Source organism: Mirounga leonina, unplaced genomic scaffold, assembly GCF_011800145.1.
Source record: "Mirounga leonina isolate KUSES-001 unplaced genomic scaffold, KU_Mleo_1.0 Mir_91, whole genome shotgun sequence".
Taxonomy (NCBI): domain Eukaryota; kingdom Metazoa; phylum Chordata; class Mammalia; order Carnivora; family Phocidae; genus Mirounga; species Mirounga leonina.
The window spans coordinates 49,793,389-49,817,496 of record NW_023270839.1 but is presented as its reverse complement, the minus strand read 5'-3'; the positions used below and the strand labels follow the sequence as shown (position 1 = coordinate 49,817,496).

Genomic DNA, 24,108 nt, shown 5'->3' with positions numbered 1-24,108 from the left:
CAGATATTGTGAGCTAATAAACATCTGTTGTTTTAAGTGGGTAAGTTTTGAGGTCATTTGTTATACAGCACACATAACTAATACAGTACTCATCTATATCTGCCATGTTGAAGTAATAATAAGAATGACCATACAATGAGCAACAGCCATCCTAACACCATGCACTGTTATACATACTGGCCACATTTAATCATTGTATCAAGTTAATAATTATAATTGTCATTTTATAAATAAAGAAACTGAAATGCAATATTGTCAAGTAACTAGCCCAGGGCATATTTTATCATGTGGTAAAACCGGAATTTGACCCCTGCCTGGCCATCTCCAGACCCCATGTTCTTCCCACTTTATCACCCTGATCAGAAGTTACACTATTTTAAGAATCTCTTCTATAAATTCAATTAGTGCTCCACTTATTCAAACCTGATAATCTGAGGCTCAAAACTATCCTACCAATTCATCCTACACTGTCCACAAGACTCCCCAAAGAAACGCCCCCATGAAAATGGCAAAAGACAAAGTGCAGCTTCAATAATCCATGCCAACTCTGCAAACATCAACTTACTAGCTAATTTTAGAAATGTCCATTTTTTTCTTTTTTGCAGGTAACCTTCTGTAATTGTATAGGTAGAAATGCTTTTGTTTACTAGAAAATTTAATTCTTTTTATAGTTTTGCTAGCTTCTCTTAAACCAAAAAAAGAAAAAGAAAAACAGTCAAGTTAAAAATCAGCCCAACAATTTAAGGCTATCAGAATTTTCTATATATTAAAAACTCACCCTTTCTAATAATTTCTGAAGCTTTAATGTTTTCTCTTCACGTAACTTTTCCCTTAGCTGCTGTGCTTTCATTTGTTTTTCTTCATGTTTCTTCTTAGATTCTGCAATTGTTCTATTAACACAAACAAGTGGACAGAAGACACAAATGTTTACATGATAAAGCCAAAAATATCTTCTTTAGTCTTCAACATTCCTAAAATAAATATAAAAAGTATACAAAACTAATTCTGGCCTAACATTTCAGGAAAACATTGTCACTTTTCAATGAATCTGTAACTATCCTGAGTAATGTGCCTTAAAATGTTGTTTAGCAACTCTATTTAGTAGTCAGGAGTAGCTAGTTTCCCTTCTGTGAAACATTTCACATTAATTTTCGAAGGCCAGACCTTTTACGAGATGGTGAGGAAAGTTTTTCATGCATGTGAATTCCATGGCCTGGAGGTCTAGCAGGTTCCTCCTCTACAATATCCCCCCATGATGTATTTTGGCGCCAAGTTTCACGAGCTGCCCAGAAAAAAGAAAACCAATGTAACTGTTTAACCACATAGTTCTATAAAACCAACATTTGAGAACAGACTTTTAAAAGGCATCAGCATTTCCACTCGAAATTATTTATTTTATACATAAACTCCATTTAGTAAGATAATCTACTTTAAATCCTTCTAGCTACACACACACACACACACACACACAATACCTTCATAATCTGCAAGGACATCATTCCAGTCCATAGACATACCACAGAAAGATACACTCCCACTGCCCATGCTGGCCTAAAATGTAATAAGGAAAAGTGAAAAACAAATATTTGAACATAGTTATAACCTTAAAAAATGAACTGCAGATGTAATATTCCTGTTACTAATACATTTAACAAACAGTTCAAAACCAGAAAAAAGCTATATACCTTTTATAGTTACAATAATCACCAAAATACTATAGTCTATACATTTTAAGAGGAAGACAACCCTACTTTTCATTAACAGCAGAGACAAATCAAGTAAATTTAAAAGAAACATATTGGCCTCATACTATTACCACAAAACTCTGCTATATTCATAGTACACATGAGAAGAGCTCCAGATTATTCTCTGGGTATTAAAATTTAATAGAAAAATATTTGAAACATTTATAGTTACTTCCATTCTGTAAGAAGTCCCTCTTAGCAACATATATATCTGAGTGCTTAGTGACAGCAAGGCATGTATCATTTACTTTTTATTAGTTGAACAGAAAAAAGTAAAATACCTTAGATTCTATTTCAATCTCTGCACTTAAAATCAAGTAATGTTCTTACTTTTTTGAAGATTCAATTTATCGATTTGTAAAATGAGAACAGCAACTTTCAACTTGTCAACTGAATTATATACAAAAACACTTCGTTATGGTGAAGTGCTAAAGAAAGATTTCCTATTGTTTTTGCATCAACTCTAAGTCCTTCTGGCCCTACGAATTTTATTTCTAAATGTAGTTTTTTGAACAATTATGTTAAAAATTCTAAAAGGGGGGCGCCTGGGTGGCTCAGTTGGTTAAGCAACTGCCTTCGGCTCAGGTCATGATCCTGGAGTCCCAGGATCGAGTCCCGCATCGGGCTCCCTGCTCGGCAGGGAGTCTGCTTCTCTCTCTGCCCCTCCCCCCTCTCATGTGCTCTCTCTCATTCTCTCTCTCTGAAATAAATAAATAAAATCTTTTAAAAAAAATAAAAATAAAAAAATAAAAATTCTAAAAGGTCACAGAAGAACCCAAGGTAGCGGTGAAGTAGGAGGACCGTAGGCTCATCTCATCCCAGGAACACAACTAGATAACTATCAAATCATCCCCCAGAAATCAGCCTGTAGACTTGACAGGACAAACTCTACAACTAAAGGGAGAGAAGAGGTCACACTGAAGAAGGTGGGAAGTACAGAGACATGGTTTAGGGGAGAAATGGATCAGACTGCAGGTACTGCAGAGGGGAGGGAGCCCTGGTCACAGGGAAGGATGAGAGAGAGCAACAAGCACACAGGGGAATGCAAAAGGAGAACGTTTTCCCAAAGCCTTTGGCTTGGAAAATAAGAGGGGCTGAATTCTGTGAGTTCTTGAAACCAGCAGGGCTTAAAGATTTGGAGTTTTAAAAGTCAGCAGCTTGGCTGGGATGGAGCCCAGACGGCACAGCCCTGCTCCTGGAGAGAAGACAGGCAAAAAACCAGGGGCAGACAGTGTGGAAATAGTGATCTGAAGAACACCTGGGGCACACAGTAGGGAGATTATTCGCTATTCTAAGAGCATTGCCCTGAGATGCAGCACAGTGTTCACAGAGATGCCTCTCTAGGAACAAAAGAGCTAAATGGAGCCATTTCTCTTCCCCATCCCTCAGCATAAACACAGAGCCATCTAAGGGAAGCAGCTCAGCACCAACACTGGCTGCCTACTTTGCTTACACCAAGCCCCACACCCCTGCACTCTGGCAGAACGGTACTTGTCAGTCAAGCTTGCCTTAGTCCCAGCATGGTAGGCCCCTCCCCACAGAATATCAGCATAAACCCCTGCCCATATCACATCTCCTGACCAGAGAGTTCTGCAAGGCTCAGTTTTGGTAGAGTTGGTGTCAGGTATCAATTCACAAGCACACCAGAGCACATCTGGTTAAAACTCAACACATTCAGGCCAGGGATCAAACACTGTCCCCAGCAGGCAAGGAGAGCCTCTGCAGACAACTGGCCTGAAGGATAGAGCAGCCAAAACACAAAAGCACAGCACACACAGCACATACCAGAGACACTCCATGAAGTTCCAGACCCAAGGCACTACATGACCTCTTCTTCAGAAGGCCATTACTTTCAGGAGAAGAAGACAACTGGCTTTTTTTAACATAGGAAAGAGGGCAGAGACTTAGACAAATTGCCAAGATGGAGAAATTTATCCCAAATGAAAGAACAAGATAAGGCCATGGCCAGAGATCTAAGCAAAACAGATATAAATAACATGCCTGATGGAGAATTTAAAGCAACAATCATAAGGATACTCGTTGGGCTTAAGAAAAGAATAGAAGACATCAGTGAGACCCTTACAACAGAGATAAAAAAGTTTAAAAAAAGAATCAATCAGAGATGAAGAATGAAATAAGTGATATGGGAAACAGACTTGATGCAATGAACAGCAGGCTGGAAGAAGCAGAGGAATGAATTAGTGACCTCAAAGATAAAATAATGGACAATAATGAAGCCAAACAAAAGAGAAAGAAGAATTATGCAACACAAGAATAGACTTAGGAATTCAGTGACTCCATCAAATGGAAAAACATCTGTTATTATAGGAGTCCCAGAAGAAGAAGAGAGGGTAAAAGGGGCATAAAATTTATTTAAAGAAATAATAGCAGAAAACTTCCCTAATCTGGGGAAGGAAACAGACATCCAAATCCAGGAGGCACAGAGAACTCCAATCAAAATCAAAAAAAGCAGGCCTACACCAAGACATACTGTAACTAAATTTGCAAAATATAGTGATAAAGCAAAGAATCTCAAAAGCAGCGAGACAAAAGAAGTCTTTAACTTACAAGGGAAAACCATAAGGCTAGCTAGAGATTTCTCAACAGAAACCTAGCAAGCCAGAAGGCAGTGGCATGCTATAGCCAACGCGCTAAATGGAAAAAACCTGCAGCCAAGAATACTCTATCCAACAAGGCTATAATTTAGAAGAAGAGATAAAGAGTTTCTCAAACAAATGAAAACTAAATGAGTTCATGACCTCTAAACTAGCCCTGCAAGAATTATTAAAGGAGACTCTTCCAGTGTAAAGGAGAGATCAAAAGTGACAAAGACAAGAAAGGACCAGAGAAAATCTCCAGAAAGAACAAAACAAGTAATAAAATGGCAATAAATATATATCTATCAATAATTACTTTGAATGTAAATGGACCAAACACTCCAATCAAAAGAAATAGGGTGTCAGAATGGATTAAAAAAAAACAAGAGCCATCTATATGCTGCCTATAAGAGACTCATTTTAGACCTAAAGACACTTGCAGATTCAAAGTGAGGTGGTGGAAAAACATTATCATACAATACTTATATAAGACAAACTAGACGTTTTTTCTTGTATTATTTTTATCCTTTTTTGGTATCAGGGTAGTACCGGCCTCGTGGAATGATTCCAAATGTGTTCCCTCTATTCCATTATTTGTAAGATTTGACAAAGATTGTCATTAATTTTTTTTTTCATGTTTGGTAGAATTCACCAATGAAACCATGTGGTCGTGGGCTTTTCTCTGCTCAGGGATTTCGGATTCCCAATTCAACTTTCATTCTTGTCATTGGTCTAAGAAGATTTCTTACTTTCTGGATTCAAGATTCATGATTCAATCTTGGTAATCTTGGTAACCTGTGGGTTTTAGGAATTGCCTTTTTTTTTCTAAGTTATCTGATTTGTTATATTTATTACTATAAAAAATTTATAGTAATCTATTATCATCTGTTGTATTGTTTTCTCTTCCATTTCTCATTTTGGTTTTTGAGTCTTCATTTTTTTTCTTTGTTAATATAGTTAAAGCATTGCCAATTTTGTTTCTTTTGGGGGGGGGAACTGGTCATGACTTTCAATGTTATGTGACTGTTTATTCTGGTCTCTATTTTATTTATTTCTGATTTTCTTTGTTATTTCCCTCCTCTACTAAATCTCAGCCAAGTTTCTTCTTTTTCTACTTCCTTGTCGTGTAATGTTAAGTTGTTTACTTCAACTATTTTTCTTAATGCAAGTGTTTATAGCATAAATTTCACTCTAACATCTGCTTTTACTGCATCCCATAGGTTTTGGAACATAGTATTTTCTTTTTCTTTTGTTTTGAGACATATTTTGATTTGCCATTTGATTTTATTTGGCCCATTGCTTGTGCAGTAGTGTGTTAATATATACATGGTAGATTTTCCAACTTTGTTTTATTGTTGATCTTTAGTTTTGTACCACTGTGGATAGAAAATATACTTGGTATGATCCCAGTCTTCTTAAATTTCTAATATTTGTTATGTCTCTTTTTATGTGATTTAGCCAGGGGATTCTTCTGTGTGTACTTAAAGAAAATGTGTATTCTATTTTTCTTGGATGGAATATTTTATATATATCTTTTAGAACATGTGTTCTGCAGTATGCTTCAAGTAAAAAATGTTCTTGTTGGAAAAAAAAATACCTTAAACTGAGGGTACTCATTTAGGCAGGGGGGATGAAATAGATGATGGGGATTAAGAGTATACTTACCATGATGAACAATAAATAATGTAAAGAATTATTGAATCACTATATTGTACACCTGACACTAATATAATACTGTATGTTAACTACAGTGGAATTAAAAACAACTTAACAAAAAATAAAAAAAATAAAAGCTCACAGAAAAATCACTGTCGTTGTCGGTTTCAATATTAATATCATTGTTTTCTTCTGCTTCAATTTCTCTGGTTAACTGCTCCTCTTCAGCAATAGCACTAGCAATGGCTTCTTCATTGGCCTTTTCTAGACGATCTGCTAGCTCCTCCTTTTTAGCAAGAACTTCTGCCATGGACTATAAAATTAAAAATAAACAAAAGAATGATCAGTTGAGTGGAAAGTTAAGTAATCACTTCTTTATGTTCTAATGACACACTCAACAGTATACAAAAAGCACTGATCTGGAATTATAAAAAGTGGGGTTCAGTATAGGTTCAACCACATGCTACCTGTGTGACTTGGATACTTCTTAAAACCAAGAGCATATATTGTATTCCACAAAATGGTACAATAATCCATGACTTACCTTCTTTATCAGACTGCTCTGTATGAGAAACTGTGAAGTTATACAAATAACAGGTATTATGAATGTCAAAGTATGAATTTAGTTTGAGTGCCAAAATTCAAAACAGTTGTAGATCAAATATCTTTAAAACAAAAGAAAAAAATATATATATAAAAGGAACACAGAAAGATTTTATTCTGTAATGGTGATATTACTTTACAAACATAGAGATCTAAATTAAAAATATGCATTAGAAAAAAATACAAATAATATGCATCCAAATCATTAACTAATAAATCCATATGATAAGCCAAAAATGTATACTAGAAACTCTACAGTAAACACTGAAATAACAAAGAGTTATGACTAATAAGCCAACAAAGCAGATAAAATGGAATTATTAAACATAATTAATCCAAAAGAAGGGAGAAAGAGAAGAAAAAGGGGGTGAAGAACAGATGAGTCAAAGAGAAAACAAATCGTAAGATGGTATACTTAAAGGAACCATATCAATAATCAATAGTTTGGACTGGAATAGTCTAAATGCCTCAATTAATAGAGATTGTCAAATGGGATAAAAAGCAAGATCCAAACATATGCTGCCCAAAAGAAATTCTATTGAAATATCAGAATATAAACAGATTACAAGTGAAAGTGCTACAATGTTAACACTAATCAAAAGAAAACTGAAGTATTAATATCAGACACAGATTTCACAGCAAAAATATCAGGAGGGATAAGAAAGGTCATTTCATAATGATAAAAGGGTTAATTCATCAAAAAGACAAAACACACCTAACTATTTATGGACTTAATAACAGAGATTCAAAATACATGAAGCAGAAATGGATCGAACTGCAAAAGTAAATAAACTTAAGGGGGATGTAAAAAGGTGCTGCCAGTTTGGAAAACAGTCTGGTAATTCCTCAAAAAGGTGAAACGTAAAGTTACCACATGACCCAACAATTCCACTCCTAGGTATTTACCCCGAAAAAATGAAACCATATATCCACCAAAAACATATATACAAACATTTAAAGCAGCATAATTTATAACAGCCAAAAAAAGGAGACAGCCCAAATGTCCTTCAACTGATAAATGGATAACATGTGGCATATCCATATAATGGAGTATTATTTGGCCACAAAAAGGAATGAAGGCTAAAACATCAATGAACCTTGAAAACACCATGCCCAGTGAAGGGCCAGTCACAAAAGACCACATATTATATTCCATTTCAATGAAATGTTCAGAACAGACAAATATACAGAGACAGAAAGCAGATCTGTGGTTATCTAGGGTTGAAAGGGAGTGATTGCTAATGGGTACTGGGTTTCTTTTTGTAGTGATGAAAGTGTCCTAAAACTGATCATGGTGATTGTTGCACAACTCTGTGAACATACTGAAAAATATCAAATTGTAAAATTTAAATGGGTAAATTGTATGTTATGTACATTTTATCTCAATAAAGTTGTATTAAAAAAAAGAAACAGTTTCACAGTTATATTCAGAAATTTCAATACCTGTTTCTCAACTGATAGAACATGTATTGAAAAAGCATGGATCTAAGAGACCTGAACAACACTCTCAACAAAACTGAGCTCTAGGTATCTTTGTAGAAGAAATGAAAACATATGTTCAAAACAAAGACAAACATTCATGGTGCCATTATTCATAATAGAGAAACTGGAAATGACTCAAACATCTGTCCACAACTGAATGCATGAACATTCTGTGTGGATGAATGTACTGTGTTACATGCCTACAGCAGAATACTCCTAAAGACAGTAAAAGAATGAACTATTAGTACACGCAACTACATGGATAAACCTCAAAATAATTACGCTGAGTAAAAGAAGCCAAACAAAAGATTATACTACTCCATTTACATAAAGTTCTGAAAATGCCAATCAATATATAATGAGAGCAGAACAGTGATGACCTGGGAAGGAAATACCAGGAAGGAGAGAAAGGAGGGATTACTAAGGGAAATCTGAAAACTTTTGGAGGAAATCATTATGTTCATTTTCTTGATTGTAGTGATGTTTTTATAGGTATAAACACATCAAAATTTTAACAATTTATATATTTTAGATACCTGAAGTTTACTGAAAATCAATTATATCTCTATAGAGGTATCAAAATATGCAAATGCTTGAGCCCCAACTTATAACTGAATTGGTCTGGAGTGGAGCTGGGCACCGGTATCTTTATTAATGCTTTCCCTTTCCTCCCCCCTCTTCCACCTCCCCTCTTGATAATCTGCCCCACCAAAACCCAAAAGATTGCCCCTGGGGAATAGAACAGGGGGAGGGAGTTTAGATGAGAGACTAATTCTTTGCATTATAAGCTTTTTCTCTATAAACCCTAGAATATTAACAAACTGACTGCTGTTAATGTGCAACAAAGACCTTACAACTTAAGAACAATTTAAAAATCCAAATATTAAAGTTGAATATATATAACTTTGCAGAAAGTAAGTTCTCACGTGAGCCTATTTGCTCTCCCAATTTTATCTTCCCCAGAGTACATTTCTATTTAGTCTCTGAAGACCTGAAAAGATTTTAATGTAGTAGTAGAGCTTATGGATGAAATAATGATTCAATAACCCATATACAACTTTTAGTATTTTCACACTGTGAAATTCAAATAAATATCTACATATATTATTTTTTTTAATTTCCAAATTTTCATTAAAATTTGAAATTTTAGTAAATCTAAAAACATAGATCCACTGTATCTAGGTTTTATATTAGCACATTTTTACAATAGTGGCAAAACTTGACCTTAAATAGAAAGGTTTTAACAGTCATTTTTTTACCAAAATTTCTGTTAAATAAGAGAACTGCAGAATTTTTACCTTTAACCAGCTACATGATGATACTGTATTAAGAAAGAAAAGAAAACCATTCTCTCATCACTGCAGCAATTCTCTATAATCCCCCACTGAGAACCTAAACAAAGAGGTACATATCTAGAGCAAGCCAAGGACTTATCTCTGCCAAGGCAAATCCAAAAACAAAATTTTTTAAAATCTTAGTTTAGTTAAAATTCCTCTAACAACTCTAAGAATATATTAACATTCATATTTAAAGCAGAGTATGTAAAGTATGTAAATCTGATCCTTAAAATAACCAAGAGTTTTTAATATTCTACCACAAGATTTATTTACATATGTGATCAAAATAAAATGGATGAAAGAAGAATTTTTAAATACTTATTTAATGCTTATTTAAGTATAGGATCTTTTTCCTCTTTTGAAATTTGATTCTCACAGAATCAATTCACAAAATAATTTTTTTTAAAAGATTTTATTTATTTGAGAGAGAGCATGAGAGGGGGAGGGTCAGAGGGAGAAGCAGACTCCCTGCTGAGCAGGGAGCCCGATGCGGGGACTCGATCCTGGGACTCCAGGATCATGACCTGAGCCAAAGGCAGTCACTTAACCAACTGAGCCACCCAGGCGCCCCCACAAAATAAATGATTTAATATGATATCTAGCTATGAAAATAAAAAATATAAAAATGATCAATTTCTATCCCATACATTAAGTTTAGTATTTATATGACCATTATATTCAAACTTTTAAAAACAGTCACACTAAAAGAGCCAAGTTAAAATACAATTTGCTCTTTATTCCTTATTTTAAAAATTTAAATGTATTTCTTATTACTATTTTCTTATTACTATAACCTTTATTTTTCCCTTAACCCTTATCAAGTTTCATCTGTATCTAATGTTATTATGTTTATGAAATGTAAAATTTGGTCTAATACCATCTGTTGATAGCATCTTTCAGCATGATGAGGCATTAAGTTTTGAAGAAAACTATAGTATACAGTAGCCATTTAAAAAATAAAATTTGAGTAATTTTTCTCAACAAATGTTTATATGTGCCTACTTCTTTTGAAAGTTACTTTTAAATTAGAATAACCCATTCTGGATTATCCTCAGGTCAAGTATCTTAATACTAAAGTGAGAAACAAAAAGACATGAGGACAACTAAGCAGTCATCCAAAAACATAAACCTATAATTCCAAATCAATGCATTTTTAAAGGTTCTGCAACGGGAATAGTGAATAAATTTCATCTTAAAGACCAACGCCAAGCAAATGATAGAGGCTATTTAAAGTACTAACAAGAGAATTTTTAAAAGTCCAGTAGGCAGCATTTCCCATCCATCAGAGTGCTAGATGCTGCATGGAAGACTTTATTATTACTGGTTTAGTTTCTTAATGCCAGACTAAAGAACATTTGATCAAATCACAAAATGAATGATTTTAGCAATAGTTATTTAACTTGGACAGTCTCATTTTCTTCCTCTACAAAACAAATAGAATCTTAACTATATCAAAAGCTTGCAATAAGAATAAAAAGTTAAAATGAAATAACACATATAAAATGCTTTATAAAGTATTAAAATAATACACAACACAATTTATTTTTATTATTAGGGTTTATGCCCTTTTAATGTATTTACTCAGAATTCTGATAAGTTGTTCTTACCAAGTTAGCAGCACTCACATTTGAAATATCTGAAGGGTCCATTTCACTTTCTATCCCTGCTTTCTCTGCTGAAAACATGTCATTTGCTTGCAAAGGAGGTGTGTCAGCTTGCTGAGTAATTGAAACACACTCTGTATCAATGTGAACAGCAGGTATTTCAGAAGTTCGCACAGAACTGTCTTGTAAAGTACTACTGCCAGAGTTCTTGACATCATCCAATGTACTCACTGTGAACTAACAAAACACATTTACAGAATGAATCAGAGATAATAAAAAATACTCACAAACACTCCATTCTAGAAAAACTGATTATACTAAATCTATCAACTAAAACAGTAGTTTACTGGCTGACAGACAACTCATTCGTCCTTTTTTATGTTTCAAGTTTAAAAAAAGAAGAAGAAACATTAAGCAGCAACAAATTTTATTTGCACACCTACTATGCATAGGGCACTGTCTGAAATGCTTTATGAAATAAAGCTATATTATAATTACATTTTATTTTAGTAGGCTGATTCTTTATTTCACATAGCTCACAAAAGAAATTCTAGTCACAAGTATAATACTTTGTCTTATATTCAAATAACTAAAGGTATTTACATGGTTTTTCCAAAAGTTGTCTGTCTATTATCAAATGAAGGCACTTTTCACCAAAATATACACTTTGAGGGCATTTTATGCAAAACATGACATTTGCTCTCTTTAAATAACATTAACAAACCTTAAAGTATCTTTCATGTAAAACCACATGGTACACAATACCAATTCTCAGATCTAAAAGAGAAATATACCATAAAAAGTATAGTATACCTGAGCATGAAGTCTCATCCATTATGTAATTCCTATCTAGATTTCCATATCCTCCCCATTACCCTTTAGGAATATTTAACACATAACTAACAGAGATAGGAAAACTAAGTCAAACAACATATTGTCTTAGGCCAAATACATATCCATTTTTTTAACTTTCCAATTTAGTAAATAGAAACAAGTTTTTATTTTCACATAACAGAGTACAGAAAGAACGCTGCTGTGTTTTCCAATTATATTCAGAGTAATGAGCTCCAAGTAGAACTAAAATCTAAAATTGTGAATTTAAAATCCACTCACACTATTTAAATCACATTAGATAAACATTGCAGTGGCTATAAAACTCCCATTTTGATTGATTATTTATATAAATATTAAACTTTGTCAAGTCTTATAAACTACTTTAAAAATCCTACTATTGGTCAAAACTTAAAAGTGTCTCAAAGTGTTGATTTTAGTGTAAGTATTATTTAAGTTGTATCACATTGTTTATATTACTATCGACATTATCTATACATTAGTCACCACAGTTTATAATCTTCTTGGCAATATTTATATTAACATTACTGATGTTTACAATATAGTCAACCCTGTTTGTTAAAAAATCAATATCATTTATACAACAAAACCAAAGCTAAACTATAAAGTAATGTTGAAAAAATATATAAATATGCTAATTCCATTTTTAGAATGAAGTGGAAAAAACAAATGTTATCAATTAGCTTAGACACCAATAGCAATGAACTTTTTATATTGAAATATTTTAGCAATACTTTAATTACTCAAAAGCTGTATGTATGGGTTATCCCTAAAATCCCCAATCATGTAAATTTATTCATTACACAAAACCAGTATAATTATTATATTGTTAAATTTTATAGCTAATATATACATTAGCAAAAAGTGATTTTTTTTCTGTTGTCTTTGTTGTTATTACTGGTTTTCCTCTTTCTTTCTTTTCTTTACTGGACAAAATGACAAGATGGAAAAATTCACACAAAAAGAAAGAACAGGAGGTAGTACCCATTGCCAGAGATTTAATCGATAAAGACATAAGTAAGATGTCTGAAGTAAAATTTAAAACAACGATTATAAAGATACTGGCTGGGCTTGAAAAAAGCATAGAATACACTAGAGAATCCCTTACCATAGAGATAAAAGAACTAAAATCTAGTCAGGCCAAAATTAAAAATGCTATTACCAAGATGCAGTCCCAAGTAGAGGCCATAAAAATGAGGATGAACGAAGCTGAACTATATGCTAAGTGATATAAAAAGATTTCTTGGGGCACCTGGGTGGTCCAGAGGGTTAAGTGTCTGACTCTTGATCTCGGTTCAGGTCATGATCTCAGTTCAGGTCATGATCTCAGGATCATGAGATCAAGCCCTCTGTGCTCAGCGGGGAGTCTGCCTGAGAGTCTCTCCTTCTCCCTGTGTCCCTCCCCCCCACATGCACAGGCTCACTCTAATAAATAAAATAAACTAAAAAAAAAAAAAAAAAGAAAACCAATTTTAAAAAAGAGCGATTTCTTCATCAAGTTTAACATTAAAAGGTTTCTTAAAGGTATATCCAACAAAAGTACTGATTATTTCCTATGTGTTTAGGACTTGCTCCATAATGTGGGAAATTATTTTTTTTAAGATTTTATTTATTTTATTTGACAGAGAGAGAGAGACAGCAAGAGAGGAAACACAAGCAGGGGGAGTGGGAGAGGGAGAAGCAGGCTTCCTGCTTAGCAGGGAGCCCGATGCGGGGCTCCATCCCAGGACCCTGGGATCATGACCTGAGCTGAAGGCAGACGTTTAATGAATGAGCTACCCGGGTGCCCCGTAATGTGGGAAATTAAAAGGCAACATAAGACACTGTTCACAAGGAACTTCCAATCTCACATAGGCATATATACATTAAAGAGTTATAGAACATCAGGAACAATGTACAGTTAAGAGCCATTATCATTATTAAGAAGAAAAACATGGAAGTTGAGTACAGTTTCCAATAAAAATAAATATCCTAGAGGTAAAGAGAGAACACTTTAAAAAGCAGATACTATTCCAAATCGAAAAATATAACTATTTTTCAACTTTTATACTTGTCATATCAAAGAATATCTCTTATATTTCATTTTACATAAAATTATACTAGTTGAACATGAATCTTTATGTAAACAAATACCTGAAAAATTCATTCATCAAGGAAGTAAAATAAATTTCAAATGGACTAATAGAAATACCTAGAATATCAGCTTTAAAGAACTGTATTAAATATTAGGAAATTACTCTACACTTGAATTGCAGGACATAAAAGGAGAGCAAGTCCAAAAGATCCTTTCTTTCATCATCATTTTTAATAACACTCCAAATGAAGCAGTAGGATACCACTTAAAACAAGTAATCAACAAACTTGGGCAAACTAATATCCTATGCCTCTAAATGCCCTCTAAGGGCAATCACTTTATTTCTATCAAAAATACATAAGCTAGTGGTTTTAAGTATGTATGGAATGTTATGAAAGGACATAGTAGTAGTGGTGGTCAGACAAATGGAAACGGTGGGGAGACAAAAATATACATGTGAAATAAACTCAGTATTTTAATAAAGTATAAAAAAAAAATACATAAGCTAGGGTGCCTGGATGGCTCAGTTGGTTAAGTGACTGCCTTTGGCTCAGGTCATGATCCTGGAGTCCCAGGATCGAGTCCCGCATCAGGCTCCCTGCTCAGCAGGGAGTTTGCTTCTCCCTCTGACCCTCCCCCCTTCTCATGTGCTCTCTCTCTCTCATTCTCTCTCAAATAAATAAAATCTTTAAAAAAAAAAATACATAAGCTAACTTGGATAATGAACTGAAAAACATTCTACAAAATAAGAAATGCAAAGTATTCTTCAAAAACATTAACAGTGAAAGACAAAAATAAACTGAAAAACTGTCCCAGGTGAAAGATGTTTAAAAAAAAAGCTAAATACAATGTGTGATTCTAGATTGGATCCTGGCTCAGGGAAAAAATTCTATAAGGAAATTACTGGGACGTGAATATCAATTATAAATTAAGTGAAAACACTACATAGATGCTAAATTCCCTGAATTTTACAATTAAAATGGTTAAGTAAGAGTTTCTTTATTCCTTGGAGATTATTTAAGTGAATGGTTATGATGTTTGCATATTACTCTCAAATGTTTAGCATACAATATGTGTTTTTGATATATCGATATAGAGAGAAAAGAAAAAAATGAGGCAAATGTTAATCTGTGAATCTAGGTAAAAGGTATAGGAGGGTTCATTGTTCATTCATGTAACTTTTCTTGAGATCTGAAATATTTCACAATAAAAAGTTAAGCAGGAAAATAAGACATTTCAGCATAAACATATCTTTTATAAAAAGGCAATAAAAGGATTTTCAGAATGTACTACCTGTGTTCTTTCAGCAAGAGGATGGTCACAAGAGTGTAAGGAGTCTTTGGACCGAGATTCTATAGTATTAGAAGGTCCATCTCCAGGAAATTCACCTTTCCGTATGCTTTCATCAGGTAAAAGATGTATATTTTCTTTATCACTGTCATCCTTTGACCTTAATGTTTCTGTTGCTACTGAAACTTTTGTCATCACTGCTGTTGATCGTGAACGAACAGGCCTTCCTCTTTGAACAGTCTCCCATCCTTCAGCATCTTTCCGTTCTATGCAGTTGAGGGAAGGAAATAAATCAAGATTTCTTTAGATGATATTTTCAAAAATCTATAAAATAAAAACATTTTCCAATCTAATTCCCATTAAATGTAACTAATATACAAACATGACACTAATTATTGTGCAAAGCATAATGTGTATATGTGCATGTGTAATATCTAATACAACTACACAAATATTTCCCTATTTTACAAATGACAAAACTGAGATTCAGATTAAGACTGATATAAGGCCACAGAGTCAGAAAGTAATAATAAACATTTATACAGTGTATACTATACGCTAACACTGTTCCAAGTGTTTTACACAGAATAACTCCTAATCTTCACAACAACCCTGTAATACAGAACTATCATCCCAAATTTATCATTGATAAAATCTATCATTTGTCATTTCATTTACTCCATTTGTCATTCAGAAAAATGAGACAAAGAGAGATTAAGTAATTTCCCAAGGTTGCACACCCAGAAAAGGTAAAGCCAAGATGCAAGTCCAGACAAATTGGTTCTGGTGTCCATGTCCCATTGGTTACATAAAAACTGCCTCTCTATCTTTCAAAATCCAAACATAGGCCTACCTCCAAAGTCCAAGATTTTTTCCTCTATCCTAATGTACTAATGACATACATTTGGCTTAAAAAAACTATTAAGACTATAGACTATTAATTGAAGGAATTGAAGGAATCCTAGAGGATCTAATCCAATATTTCACCACATATACGAGGAAATTGAGGACCTGCATCCAAAGTTCACACAGCAAAAGAGCCTAAAATAAATAAGACTCTTCCACTGAAGTGTTTCAAAATGTCACAGCCTGAGGTATATATGTTTATAGTGATGTATATAGCTACAATTTTTAAATTTTATAGGCTAATTGTACTCTTTCAAAATTAATACGAAGACTTCCAGTTCTGGCCAAGATGGAATAGCCCACCTTCATCTCCAGGTCCTCCTCCTTACGAGAGAAAGCCTTGGACAAAACATGTAAAATAAACTTAGGAAGATTTTAAGAGACAGAAAGAAGTACGAGGACTGCCAAGAGACCCTGAGACTTAAAAAGCAGCACAGCAGTGAGTTCTCTAGGTTTCCTTATTATACTCCAGACAGGACGCCATACAAGCCTCCAACCCTGAAGGACCAACAGGCATAAACAAACTAAGCATGAGCAAAACCTGTTTTGCCAAGCCAAAGGACAGGGAAAAGAAGAGCCTAAAAAAACAGAAAATCTTTTTGAAGATATTCACTCTATTCCAGCTGAAGATCCGTGGAAATCCTGTGCCTATGGTCTCAATAGGGTAAGCGGGGACCTGAAGTTCCATTGCCAACTAGCAGAAGCAGATAGTGGTCCAATTCCCCCACCAAAGTAGTGTCAGCAAAGTTGAATGGTGAGTTGAACTTCCACCTCCAACTGGCATTGACAGAACTAAATAAGACAGCAGGAACTGGAGTTGTTCATCACTCCACTTTCGCACACCCTTACTGTCAGTGTGGCCCAGTGGGAAGATGAACCTCCATAACCCACTGAGCAGAAATGAGACTGAATGATGCAGTAGAAGTCAGAACTGGTAGAAGTGGTCCTCCCTACCCCCAGGGTCAGCAGGGCCCAATGGTGAGCACAGCCTCCACTTCCATTCAGCATCAAAGGCAGAGTGTGAAATAGGGACTAGTCAATATTCTGTTCTCCCCCTCCACCAGTATCAGCAGATCTCTGTAGAAAGCTGAGTTTCCACCCGACCAACATTAATACAACAAAATGAAGTGGTGGAGGGCAGATTTACTTGGCACTTGGATCTCCCTGCCCCTTGCCATGGTATCAACAGGGCCAAGCAGGGAACTAAGATTCCACCTCACTCTACGGCAACAAGATGGCGTGAGTTGTCCTCTTTTCACTTTGCCCCTCCCTAGCTCTGGGGGACCCAAAGAAGAGATGAGTATATACCACCAGGGGGAGCCAAGGAGATGGTAAAAGGCGGTGCCCCAATTTTGCTGGGAAAGTGTCACTGGGAACAAGAACAGAGTTTCAGGGACATGTGGGCCAATAATAAAAGAGGTAATGTGTGTCATCAGAGTCCCAGAAGGAGAGGAGAGAGAGTGTAGAACTAAAGAAGTATGTGAAGAAAGAATGGCTGAAAATGAGCCAAACTTAATGAAAGACATAAAACTACAGATTCAAGAAATTAGGAAATATGTCCCCCCAAACCCAGGCTAAGACACATCATAATTAAACCATTGGAAAAAAAATTATTGAAAGCAGCCACAGGGAAAAATATCCATAGAACAACATAAATTCTAATGACAGCAAATTTCTCGTATGAAATATTGCTGGCTAGGAGGAAGTGACACATTTTTCAGGGACTGAAAGAATGTCAGTTGCAAATTCTATATCCAGTGAAAATATCCCTCAGGAATGAAGAGTAAATAAAGGCATTCTCAGATGAAGGAAAAACTGAAAGAACATATCAATGGTAAACCTGCCATTGAAGAATGGCTAAAGGAAGCTCCCTAAAGAAAAATGAATAAGAGAAGACGGTTTAAAACAAATCAAACAGGGAATACTGAAATGAGTAAAAATGGAGATAAACAGAATAAACTATTCTCATTTTCTTGAATCATGTTTGAAAGTAAAACAAAAAATTAAAACACCATTTGATGTAGGAAACAATATAATTAAGACAGTTACATATAGAAGTAGTGAGAATAAAGGGAAACAATTAGAAGGTTTCTACATTTCACTCATGGTGGTAAACATCAAAGCCAGTAGAGTATGATAACTTAACATATGTACAATGTAATACCTAAGGCAACAACTATTAAAAAAACTGTACAATAAAATATACTCCAAAACACTATAAATATGTCAACATGGAATCATAAAAAAATGGCCAAGTTACCCATAAGAAAGGAAAAAAAGGGAAACAGTAGAAAAAGAAACAAAGAAAACAGAAAAATAAAATGACATGCCTATATCCTACCCTAACATACCAATAATTACCCTTAATTATAAAAGGTCTAAATATACCAAATGATAAAGACTAGCACAGTATATTTAAAAATACAATTGAGTTATATGTTATCTACAAGAAATTCACTTAAATACAAGGTCATAGGTAAATTCAAAGTGAAAGTATAGAAAAAGATGCACCATGCAAACATTAATAAGGAAAGGAGTAGTTATATTAATATCAGATATAGTAGACTTCAGAGCAAAGAAAACCACTAAAGAAATATACAGTATATAATGTATAATATATATATACATTCCACAATGAAGATACACATCCCTAAATTCGTATATACCAAACAGAAACTCAAGATACACAGAGAAAAAGTTGATAAGGCTGAAAGGAAAAAGAGAAGAATACAGTTATATCTGGGGATTTCTAATTCACTCCCAGGAATTGACAGAACTAGATATAAAATCAGCAAGTATATAGAATTGAACATACAATCAACCAACTTGAAAAAACAGCATATACAGAACAGTCTATTCAACAACAGCAAAAAAAATTTTTTTCAAATATATACAAAACATTCAGTATGATAGACCATATTCATTCTATAAAATAAACTTCTAGGGACCAATTCTGCAGTAAATACAAACTACCAAAGCTCAACCAAGATGAAACAGGCTATCTGAATAGTCTCATAATTATTATAGACACTGAATTTGTACTTTAAAAGCTCCCCCCAAAAAATCTCCAGCCCCAGACAGTTTCTCTGGCAATTTCTACAAAACACTTTTAAAAGGATTAACACTAATTTTACACAAACTATTCCAGAAAATTGAAGAGGAGAGAATACTCCTCAAGTTATAAGCCTAGTTTTACCTTGATACAAAAACACATAAAGACAGTACATAAAAATAAAACTAAATAACAGTATTTCTCACGAGCTTAAATGTAAAAATCATCAACAAAATATCAGCATATCAAATCTAGCAATGTATAAAAAGAATTACAAACCATGACCAAGTGGAATTAATTTCAGGTATGCAAACCTGGTTCAACATTCAAAAAATTCAATGCAATCCACGACTGTCAACAGACTAAACAAGGAAAATCATATGATCTTATTAAGTGATAGAGAAAAAGTATTTCACAAACTCTAATACCCATTCAAGAGAAAAACTCATTAAACTATAATATAGGGGAGCTTACTAAACTTGATAAAAAGTATCTACAAAAAGCCTACAGCTAGGAGCACCTGGGTGGCTCAGTCCTAATGTATCTGCCTTGTCTCAGGTCATGATCTCAGAGTACTGGTGTTGAGCCCGGACTCAGGCTCCCTGCTCAGCAGAAGTCTGCTTCTCCTCCCTCTCCCTCTGCCCCTAGCCCTGCTCATGCTCTCTCTCTCAAATGAATAAATAAGATCTTAAAGAACAAAAAATAAAGCAAAGGAAGAAATAAAACTGTCCCTAATTTCAGATGATATGATTGTCTACACAGAAAACCCCAGGGAATACACACAAAATATCCAGAATTATTCATAAATTCAGTAAAGTTGTAGGATATAGGTCCATGCACAAATCCATTGCATTTGTATATACTAACAGTGAACATGTGGAAACTGAAATTAAAAACAATTTACAATTACACTGGGGTGCCTAGGTGGCTCACTCAGTTAAGCATCTCCTTCGGCTCAGGTCATGATCCCAGGGTCCTGGGATCCAGCCCTGCATCTGGCTCCCTGCTCATTGGGCAATCCCCTTTTCCCTCTCCCTCTACCCCTTCCCTCCACTTTTGCTCTCTCTCTAATAAATAAATAAAATCTTTTTTAAAAATTTACAATTACACTGAAGAAAATGAAATATTTAGTAATAAATCTAACAAAAAAGGTACAGTATGTGTATCCTAAAAATTACAAAAGACTGATAAAAAAAAGACCTAATAAATGGAAATACATACCATGTTCATTAGAAAATAAATGTTGATTAGAAAATTCAGCACAGTAAAAATGTTGGTTCTCTCTAAAATGATCAATAGCTCTAATATAATTTCTATCAAAATCCCAGCAACATTTTTTTAGATATTAGAGAAGCTTATTCTAAAATTTATATAGGAAGACAGTACTAAAATAGTTAAAAACAATTTTTAAGGAGAAGAATAAAGTAAAAGCAATTACTCAATATAAGGCTTACCACAGAGCAAGAGTAATCAAGACAGTACAGTACGGGTGGAACAACAGAACACAGATCAATGAAATAGAATACAAAACCGAGAAATATATCCACACAAATATGCCCAACTGATTTCAAAAGAGAATATTTAACAAATGGTGGTGGAGCAGTAAGACATCCACAGGCAAAACATAAACCTCCATCTAAAACTCACACTTCACCCAAAAATTGACTCAAAATGTGTCACTAATTTAAGATGTAAAACTATAAAACCTTAGGAAAAACAAAACAAAAAATATCTTCCGAATATGCTAGACAAATGAGTTCTTATACTTGACACCAAAAGCATGATCCATAAACAGAAGGCCTAATGGACCTCACCAAAATTGAAAATTTTCCCCTGCAACAAACTCTATCAAGAGAATGAAAAGATAAACAACAGTCCAACAAAGGACTAATGTCTAGAATATAGAAATAATGCTCAAAATTCAACAGTAATATTACAAACAATACAAGTAGAAAATGGGCAAAAGAAGTGAACAAACATTACACTGAAGGGTATATACAAATGACAAATAAGTACACAAAAGATGTTCAACATCACTAGCCATTAGAGAAATGCAAATTAAAAGCCACAATGAGATATCACACTATACCTATCAGAATAGCTAAATAAAATATAGTAAAAAATACTGGTGGAATCCATGGCTAGAAGGGTGTTAAGTAAAGGGTATGAGATTTCTTTTTTTACTTTCCAGTTCCACTGAGATATAATTGACATATAACATCATATTAGTTTAAGGTACAACGTATTGTTTGATATACATATGTATCAAGAAATGATTACTGAAATAATTTTAATTAATATCCAGCACCTCACCCAGTTACAAATATTTTTTCTTGAGATAAGAACGTCTAAGTTCACTCTCTTAGCAACTTTCAAATATATATACACCACATGTTCTTTATCCAAATATTCATTATCTCATGGATCAATGAGCACTTAAATTGTTTCTATATTTTGACTATTGTAAATAATCTTGCTATGAACAATCTTGCTATGAACAACCACAGGTATCTTTTCAAGGTAGTGTTTTCATTTCTTTTGGATATATACCCCGAGGTGGGATTGCTGGATCATATGGCAGTTCTATTTAATTTTTTGAGGAAACTCCATACTATTTATGTGGCTGTAACAATTTACATTCCCACCAACAATGTACAAAGGTTCTCTTTTCTCCACATTCTCTCCAACATTTGTTATCTCTTGTCTATTTGATGACAACCATTCTGACAGATGTGAGGTGATATCTCATTTTGTTTTTTATTTGCTTTTGCTAATGACTTATGTTGTTGAGCACCTTTTCAGGTACCTGAGGCCAGTTGGATACTATTTTTGGAAAAATGTCTATTCAGATCCTCTGCCCATTTTTTAAATTATATTGCTTGTTTTTTGATATAGTGTTGTATGAGTTCTTTATATATTTTGGATATTAACCCCAATCAGATATATCGCAGTATTTTGCAGATATTTGCAAGTATTTTCTCCCATTCTATAGGTTACCTCTTCATTTTTTTGTTTCCTTTGCTATACAGAGCTCTTTAATTTGAAGTAGTCATGCTTGCTTTTTGCTTTTGTTGCATTTGCTTTTAGTGTCAAATCCAAAAATTCAATGCCAAGAGGTATCTTTTCGAGGTGATGAAAATGTTGACTGCGATTATGGTACTACATACGTGTGAATATACTAACAATAGATTAGTTGTATATTTTAAATGGATGAATTATATGGTATATGAATTGTATTTTAACAAAGGTGGTATAAAAAATTAATAGGAAAAAGTAGGCTGATTTCTGAAACTTATTTCTGGAAAACTGGAAACTTAATCACAGCTGAAAACTACATGTTTTATGGGTATCAAGACCATACCACCAAATGAATCACTAAAGGGAAGGAATTTTATTTCAAGGGGAAAAAAAATACTTACAAAATGCATATCCCTCTAACTGGGAATGTTAACTCACTATCCTATTTTTAAAAATACAACTGTGATAGTATTGTATATTATATTTTAAAATAAAGATAAGACAGACATGTAATCTTTTATTTCAAAGGTCTAGACTTGGAAATCTCTATGGGGAAAGGATGTTTAAATTTCTTTTGTGATGATTCTCATATATGCAATACAGAAAAAAATAGTATTATGAGCCCCACATTCCAATCAACCAGCTTAATAATTATCAACATTCTGCCACTGTTATTTCATCTAGTACCCCTTCCCTACTCTTTTTCTGAAAGATTTTAAAGCAAATTCTAGACTTCATTACCATTGCTGCTGCAGATATTCAGTATGTGCCTTTAAAATAATTTTTTTAAAATATAACAATTATGGTAAACAACAAAATTAATATTATACCTTAAATCATACACTATCCAAGCTGTGACCAATTTTCATCCATATTAAACTTTCAAAAATTTAGCATTTTATATATCAGTCTTTTTTTTCTTTCAAGATTTTATTTAAATTCAAGTTAGTTAACATATCCTGTAGTATTAGTTGTCAGGGGTAGAATTTAGTGATTCATCACTTGCATATAACACCCAGTGTTCATTACATCAAGTGCCCTCCTTAATGCCCATCACCCATTTACCCAATCCCCCAACCCAGCTCCCCTCCAGCAACCCTCAGTTTGTGCCCTATAGTCATTAAGAGTCTCTTATGGTTTGCCTCCCTCTCAGATTTCATCTTATTTTATTTTTCCTTCCCTTCCCCTATGTTCATCTGTTTTTTAAATTCCACATGAGTGAAATCATATGGTATTTGTCTTTCTCTGACTGACTTATTTAGCTTAGCATAATACCCTATACTTCCAACTATGTCATTGCAAATGGCATGATTTAATTCTTTTTGGGTGAGTAATATTCCACTAATATATATGTGTATATATATACACACACACACACACACATATACACATATGTATGCGTATGTATATATATATGCCACATCTTCCTTATCCATTCATCAGTCAATGGACATTTGTCTTCTAAATATGTATAAAGAGGAAACAGGCAAGATGGTGGAGCAATAGGGGACCCTGTTTCAATTGGCCCCCTGAATTTAGCAGGATATCTACTGAACCGTTCTGAACACACATGAAATCAGCATGAGATGTAATAATATATATCTGGATCTCTACAAGCAGAGAAACTCCAAAGGTGGCGAGGTAGGAAGGGCGGAGTCTGTGGGCAGATATTGGAGGATAAGCAGAAGGGGTAAGGAGCCACCATAAGCTGGCTCCTGGAAAGTGATATAACACCAGAGTCCAAAAGGGTCCTGCACTGAGGACCAGGCAAAAACTCGAAGAGTGGTAGTGACCAGAGAAGGGCTTTAGAGCAGTGCTCAGACAGGATCCAAGAGCTGCGGGTGCGCAAGCACCGACTTGGAGCAGCTCCCAGTTTTAGAAGCAAAAAAGGC

General features: G+C 34.1%; 1 protein-coding gene across 6 annotated transcripts in view; it reads right to left on the bottom strand.

Annotated features, from left to right (window-relative positions):
* SCAPER (S-phase cyclin A associated protein in the ER) overlaps window positions 1–24,108 on the bottom strand; it is a 486,665-nt gene that overhangs the window by 331,212 nt on the left and 131,345 nt on the right. For 5 of the 6 annotated variants that reach the window (XM_034993780.1, XM_034993784.1, XM_034993785.1 and 2 more), the window contains exons 9-14: window positions 15,244–15,506; window positions 11,028–11,261; window positions 6,141–6,311; window positions 1,476–1,551; window positions 1,165–1,282; window positions 779–890 (exon numbers count right to left, since the gene is read on the bottom strand). In XM_034993780.1, the coding sequence (XP_034849671.1) occupies window positions 779–890; window positions 1,165–1,282; window positions 1,476–1,551; window positions 6,141–6,311; window positions 11,028–11,261; window positions 15,244–15,506 (974 nt within the window). The remainder of the gene's footprint in view (window positions 1–778; window positions 891–1,164; window positions 1,283–1,475; window positions 1,552–6,140; window positions 6,312–11,027; window positions 11,262–15,243; window positions 15,507–24,108) is intronic. The other variant, XM_034993783.1, reaches the window with a different exon arrangement.